The following is a 7,991-nucleotide window of genomic DNA, read 5'->3' as shown; positions in this document are numbered from 1 at the left end:
CAGAGTGCTTCTATTGTTTATTATAAACAGATCTATATATCCTCTACAGTCTAAACACTGACATCATACAATATGACAAAATTGTTTATTACGATTGGGGGGTAGTGCACATACAGCGAACCTAAATGACAAAACTAGTATCGGCTATCTAAGTGGAAACATTATGAGTTGTTGCATGAACCTAGTATGCTGGTATGTACTACTGGTATTATCTTCAGTTAATAATAACATGGCATAGACAGCAAAGCTACTTATTTAGTGTGTTTAATTCCACCCCAATACCTTGAACATTGGGCTAAAAGTATGTCCACATTTTAATGGCTAAATTGTTAAACAGTTTATCTAAATGAATGTCAAATATAATGAATTATGGCATTGTGTGCACATTTCAAAGTTACTAAAGTATTTTCACGGCTCTTAGACTTAATTCACTATGGGGACCTGGAGACTGTGTCCCAGCACTCCTACCTAATCAGTTTAAAACTCATGAAAGTTGGGACAAATTTTGAACAAGAGATGAAAATGACACGACACTGTAAAATTAATCCCCATAGTCATAAATCAAACAGCAATTCAAAGGAATATATAATATTATGATAAAACACACAAGCTGAAACAGGGTATTTTTGTCAACACTCAGTGAAAAAAAGGTTTCAATTTTAATAATTAAACGCATTTTACTGCTGGCCCAGTACCACAAATTATGGAATTCAGTTTTTCATGTTTGATTTAACAAGAGATGTGTTTGACAGAAAAACAATACCCCCTTTACAATAATGTGCCGATTTGATTTAAATATTTTTGTTTTTGATTATATCCCTTTCACCACTCAAAATGTGAAGCTCCATGAGATACACATGCATGCCAAATATCAAGTTGCTATCTTCAATATTGCAAATCTTCAATATTGCAAAAGTTATGGCCAATGTTAAAGTTTTCGGACGGGCGGACAGACTGACTGACAGACGGACGGACAGTTCAACTGCAATATGCCATCCTACCGGGGGCAAAAAAATGTGATCATAGTTGTGTCTTTAACACATGTAATCTAGCTACCAACACATACAATGACAGTGTCAACGTACACAATCTACACATATACGGTAATGATGAACTTCGGATACATTGTCAGCCTTATCACAAAAACATGACATTAAGACAAATACTTACAAAATTCATGATTTGGCATTTAAATGGTGTTGGTTATAAAATCGATTGTATATTTTCACTGAAACAAAATAAAGCAGGATTAGGCAATATCCTTTACAATAAATCATAATTACAAGTACTCACACTAAATGAAATCGAAAGATGACAATAAATGTGAATGTGTTCAATGCAATCAGAGAAATTGTCTTCAAATTGTTCCAATGTTATATTTTGCTGTTGAATGTTGTGAATCATGTTTATGTCTTGCTAACATATTAAGTTTCATATTATGTAGAGAGCTTTACAACTTATTGCATGATTGTGCACAATCAATTGACACAGCCGTCATGTTATTCTCGAGTAACAGAACAAAATAGAACTATATATCTAATTTAATTGCAGTAAGAAGGAGAAAATCACATAAATATCAAGTATGCCATACAGTACACAGTATTCTTATTAATACATACTTAATTTAATGGTTACAGCAATGTGTTCTATGAAGTTTGTGCTGTGTGATTTACAGAATGTAAGTTTTCTCCAAATCAATATGTCTCTGAGTGACATTTATCAAAGGGGACAATTTGTTTTACTGGTTAAAAAAACAAGAAATTCCAAAGAATCATTTGAACTCGGTCATCTTATTAAGATATTTAACTGCATTGTGTACAATATGGTGATATATTTGGAGCACACAGCTCACATACCATTTTGAACAAGCCAACAGGCAAGTCTAATGTGGATATGCCAGCTGTCTGGGAGTCCAAATATATCACAGTATTGAACACAATTTATCAATTTTGATAAATTTATCATGAACCTATTACATTATTTTACTTATGTGCATCATTCACATTCAAATACATTAAAATGTAAAATGCAAGAACCAAATACATTGTTTAAAGTTTCATGAAAAAATATATGTACAGAGCAGCAAAAAAGCTGCTCAGCCGTGTGTGCTTTTTAAATCAATCATTTACGTCTAGAAAACTTAGGCAAAAGTTGGATGATGCAACATAGTGCAAGATACAGGACATGCGTCATTCCAGAGATGACCTTGCTTCTTAAGAACCCAGATTTATTAGCAAGTTATTTGTAAAACTTGTCATGCCTTATACAAGTTAGTTCACTGGTATACAATTTCTCCATCATTAAGTTAGAGCAACAAATAGGATTTGAAGCGCAGGGAAATCTCTTTTGTCAAAAGGGCACTCTAGCGTACCCAGTTATTATATTCTTGTGCCATATTTTCAATAAATCATGTCTATATATGTAATATTATATGAACAGAGAAATATATTTCTATAATAATTAAATTATCATTTATTTCAAACATAAATTGAGATTGACACTTTTAATAAAATCTGTATTGCAATTGATCAGTTTTAAAAAGGGCATGGCAAAAATTCAAGCGGGCAGGATGGGACATTGGGGCTGCGAGATGCTACTAACTTTAGTCTATGACTAGCTGGAGCATATTGATTCAACATTTACTTATATCATGGTTAATATACTTAAACTTTTCCTGGGTAATGTTGTGTACCAGTACTTTATAGTGCACATACTTGTGCCATGAACTGACAACTGGCCTTAATATGGGGTAGGGAGGAATGGCTGTAGAAATGATCCCTACATAAGTTAATTATGTGACAGGAACTCAAATTTAACATACAATCATAGGATTTGTAGAACAAAGACAAGTAAATAGGATATGACTTCAAAGTGGGCAAGCACATAAAGAGTAGTCATCTTTTCCGTTAAGATCTGACCATGCAAACCATCAGCGACTAAACACAATTTGTTACAAAAAGCAGATTCTAGGAGTTTCAAAATGGGTAAAGACACTTAACTGTGCCATGAATAAATTGTGTCATAAATTTTCTCCATTATCTAACAGTGGCACAATTATTGAAATTCTACATATATACATAAATACTAGCCGTGTATGGGAAAAAGACATAAGTTATATATAAACTGGCCTTGGTGCGACTACCTTTTTTTTCATTTACAAAATATTTGAAAGTGTAACATTAAATGCATTCAGAGACAAAAGATTTACAATACCATCAAACATGTATTAACCATAATATTCTCTATAAAAACTATGTCTAAAAATCTTTAACAAAAATGAGACATGAACAATTTTATCAAAACAAACAATGTCAAAGTATTAACAATAATAAATATAATTCATCAATAATAAAACTGATATGATGAACTAACCTGATAAATAACACAATAATTAGGTTAAATGCATAAAATCAAGATCTGTCACACGACAGCACACTCGAATTTACTTTCACTTTGATAGTAAAATGTACATATTTTCTATCAGTAACATATTATAACAACCACTATGACACATCTGTAGAAGTTACATAGTAAATGTAAACTTCATAAAGGCAAAACATTTATAAAGTAAATAAAACGTGAGACTAACCATGCCATACATTTTTTACTTTTTCCCAATGAATTGAGTTGAATTTAATTAAATTTGCCAAGAAGGTCTGAACTAAAGTTACCTACACACAGATATACAGCACAATACATATATCCACATTTAAAGTACACAACAAAATCTTTCAACTTTTTAAATAACTTTGGCCTTGACCCACCTGGCCTCAAATGCAATCATACCCTAGCCCTAGGCCTTATTGTAAGCCACAATACGCGCAAAATTACAGCACGATACCTCTATCCAAACATAGGTGTGCAAGTAAGCTATAACTTCACACCAAATTACCAGTACACAAAATACCTTCATCCAAACTAAAGTTATTTAGCAGAACATCTTTTAATAGTTTTCATTACAGTGACCTTGACAACAATGGCACAAAATGCAATCCTTTGCTATATCAGCTTGTAACCTAGATTTACAAAATATCTGCACAATATTTCCTGCAAACATTTAACAGAATTTCCCATTTACAATAAGGGGAATAATTGCAGACCAGAGTTATAGAAATTGGTAGGTGGCCTCACAACATGATCCTTAGTTTCAAATTAATATTTGTAGTAGCTACTGAGATACGTATGTGTTGCACACAAACCTAACCTTAAACTTCATCTTGCATGCATACCTTTAATTGACTTTTTGAAGTAAACAAGGGATGTGTTTGTGAAACATATATTTGACCATTGACCTTGAATGATGACCATGACCTTTCATCACTCAAAATGTGCAGCTCCATGAGATACACATGAATGCCAAATATGAAGTTGCTATCTTCAATATTGCAAAAGTGTACATTAAATGAGCTATTTTGACCCATATATTTGACCTTTGACCTTGAATGATGACCTTGACCTTTCACCACTCAAAATGTGCAGCTCCATGTCAAATATGAAGTTGCTATCTTCAATATTGCAAAAGTTATGGCAAATGTTAAAGTTTGCACAAACAAACAAACAAACCAACAAACCAACCAACAGACAGGGCAAAACAATATGTCCCCCACTATAGTGGTGGGGGACATAATAAAAAGGGGGACAGAAGTCAGCTTACAGGCTGTCATAGATTTTGGTCAGTGACAATAATAATGACCCTGAAAACATGTGTAAAGTTTTAATATCTGTTGTAGACATAAAGATACGGAGTTGTGCCACTTGCAAACGTCAACATAACTTTTCCAAGTACAAAAAGGGCCATAATTCCGCTAAATTACCGTATGTCGTTATGGGCCTTGGTCAGTGGCCTTGCATGATCATTAAGAAGAAAAGTGTGACGATGAAATTAAATTGCTAGTGAGTAAAAGTTAAAGAGATATGCACTTGTTGCATACAAAGTTTAACCTGAATTTCATACAAATCTTAACCTGACTTATCTAAATACAAAACGGGAAATATTCTGCTAAAAGGCTGTCACAGATATAGGTCTTGGTCAGTTACTGTGTATAATAACCCTGAACACACGTGTCAAGTTTTATTTCAATATCTGTTGAAAACATGTAGATCTGGAGTTTTTGCACACAAGTATTAACCTGAATTTCTAAATACAAAAAGGATATAATTCTGCTAAATTGCAGGTAAGAGTTATGGGCTTCGGTTAAAAACCTCCAATGATGATCCCAAAACATGCTTTTAGATACACCTGAATATTTGAAGTTGTTTAAGAGATATGTATGTCTCATATGCAAACCTTAACCTGAATTTCATCTGTCGTGCAAACCATAACCTTCTGAAGTACAAAAGGGGCACAATCCTGCTTAAAGCTGGTCACATTTAAAGGTCTTTGTAAGTGACTGTTCAAAACATTCCTGTACATATGTACAGTTTTATTTCAATATCTTGATAGATATAAAGATATGGAGTTGTTATCCCAAGATTCTGCTTAATTTTAATTTGAGGTATTGAAATTGGTAAGTAACTAGACACAATAACAGGGAACACGTGTATGAAGTTTCAAGTAATTATCTGTAATAGAAACAGTGAAATGTTTATGCTGCGCTTTTACCTAAACCAGACAATTATGCAGATGCTGATGGCAGTGCGAACAATAAGGTGAGTGGTATAGCTCAGACCATTCAGTGAATAGTCAAACTCAAAACTGAAAATCCTTTGGAGAACAAATTTAGATCACATATTAATAGGTTTTCATAATATGTACATAACAATTGTACAGGACTGATGATGTCGAACAATTTGTACTACACAATTATATTGCTACTAATAAACTAACGAAATCTTCCATTTATTCAATTACATTATTCACTGACTTTTGAATACATTCAAGTCATCGGATTTGCAACATCCTTTCGAAAGGTACTTCAAGAAATTCATTTAATATCCAGATGCCCGTCCTCTGAAATTTTGCTTCCTGTGGTATCCTCTGCCTTTATTGTAAGAAGATCTTCTGATGAAAATTTCAATGCTGGATTGATTTTCCCATTGTGCTCGTCAATCGGCGTTATGGCCATGCCTTCACGATGCTCTGTGTTTTTGAGGGCGATCGCTTCATCAGGAATGTTCACAACGCACATAAAGATGTCAGCTTTAGGAGGAAGGATGCCATGTTCAAATACGTATTTGGTAAGATACGAAACGAGGAGTATAGTACTCAAGGAGATAAGCATACAGAGCGTTTTGAAAGGGAACAATTGCCCATCTTCTTCACTGTAGAAAGGATATTTGATGAGAACTGGAATCTTCAATGCAGCTTCCCCGCCAGCCAACCGGAAGAAGAGACCCACTATGTAGGCAGCCAGGGAGCCGTAGGTGTTTGTCCAGCGAATGTAGATGACGGACAACAGCTGGGGAAAGAGCACAACAAACACCAGGTCGGAGCACAGGAACCACAGTGCATAGATTGAGTCCACCGTTATTCCCATCAGTGTGGCTAACACTCCCACACCAAAAATAGACACCCGCATTACCCATAACACCTCGTTTTCTGATGCCTGAAACAATGAAAGAAACTATGGTATTTTGGAAATGTTACTTGCTTCAATAAACACTCTATAACAAATATACAAGTTAAATACAGACAATTTGTCTTCATTAATTTGGCAACTCGGGTCAAGAATTTATGATGAACATGTTAGACAATATCAGTGTTCAAGTATCGTGCATAATATGTGTACATGTAATTTGATGTAAATGAAGTTTATAGATCTTTCATGGTTTCATATACAAAGCAATACATTGTATGATGTGCAATTTAACAACTAGCTGGATGCCTGTCTGTAACACGTTGAGTCCATTGTCAACAATGCTTGAATTTTCTTTAAAAACAAGTGTGACCTATGCAAAAGAGGAAGACATTTTGAGCATGACAAACCATCTACAACTTAGTGAATAATAATGGTAAATTATTTTAAAAACTGCATGATGGATAATTAAGTTAAAATCTAGATAAACTTTCTATGCCCAATAGGGCATTAGACCTTAAATAATGACCTTGACCTTCCAGCTAGGAGGCAGGTCATACTTGACACAAGTCATATGCACATGGGAAACATTTGTTGTAAGATACTTTAAAATGAATAATGATGTTTCAGTCTGACAAAGCTGTAAAATGCTCAATTAAATTTTTTACTTTTTCGTAACCTTGACCTTGGTGCTAGGGACCTGGTCTTACATGTGATATGCTTTTTCCACTTGGTGAACATATTAGGTATGTTATTTTATAATTGCATGACGAGTGATAAAGGGAAAGTTTGCACTTTACATTATACTTCTCATTATGATCTTGACCTTTGCTCAAGAACAACACACTAGCTTGGTGAACAAGTACTGCACATTTGTTTTGCATTGCATGCTGTATGGTGAATACTACCTGACCAATGGTCAAATTGAAATTTTGACCTTGAAATGTAAAGATGACCTTCAAGCTAGGGTTTTTACACTTGACATGCCATCTCTACATGGTAAACCTTTATGGCAAATTATTTTATGATTGCTTAAAGAATGATTTAGTTACTGTTGTTGAAAGCTGTTTAATTGCCAAATTTGACTTTTCAGTGTTACCTTGACCTTTCAGAGGAGACAACAGTTGTACATGCAAACAGAGTCTCCTCATGGTGGACATTTGTGGTAAGTTATTTTAAAAGTGCATGTGGAATGATGAAGTTCAAGTGTAGACAAGCTGTTTAATGTCCATTTTGACCTTTGACTTATAAGCACGACCTTGAACTAAAAAGAAGAGACAGGTATTAAACGCCACAAGCTATCTCATAATGGGGGTAATTTGAAACAAGAAATATCTTTAAAAAAGATATACGGCGTTGATTGTGGTCGATGTTTATGAACGATCAAAAGTTATCTCTATGAGATAAAAAGTAGCGGATGCCTTTTTTCTGCGCAGTTGTTAGCTACATCATAAGCAAATCAATTACGGTGTGTTG

General features: G+C 34.2%; 1 protein-coding gene across 1 annotated transcript in view; it reads right to left on the bottom strand.

Annotated features, from left to right (window-relative positions):
• LOC127865873 (high-affinity choline transporter 1-like) overlaps nt 1-7,991 on the bottom strand; it is a 75,530-nt gene continuing 67,539 nt past the window's right edge. The window contains exon 9 of the mRNA XM_052405902.1: nt 1-6,545. Coding sequence (XP_052261862.1) covers nt 5,925-6,545 — 621 coding nt within the window. The 3' untranslated portion in view covers nt 1-5,924. The remainder of the gene's footprint in view (nt 6,546-7,991) is intronic.

Source organism: Dreissena polymorpha, chromosome 2 (genome assembly GCF_020536995.1).
Source record: "Dreissena polymorpha isolate Duluth1 chromosome 2, UMN_Dpol_1.0, whole genome shotgun sequence".
NCBI lineage: Eukaryota > Metazoa > Mollusca > Bivalvia > Myida > Dreissenidae > Dreissena > Dreissena polymorpha.
This window is presented reverse-complemented; position numbering and strand designations above follow the sequence as displayed.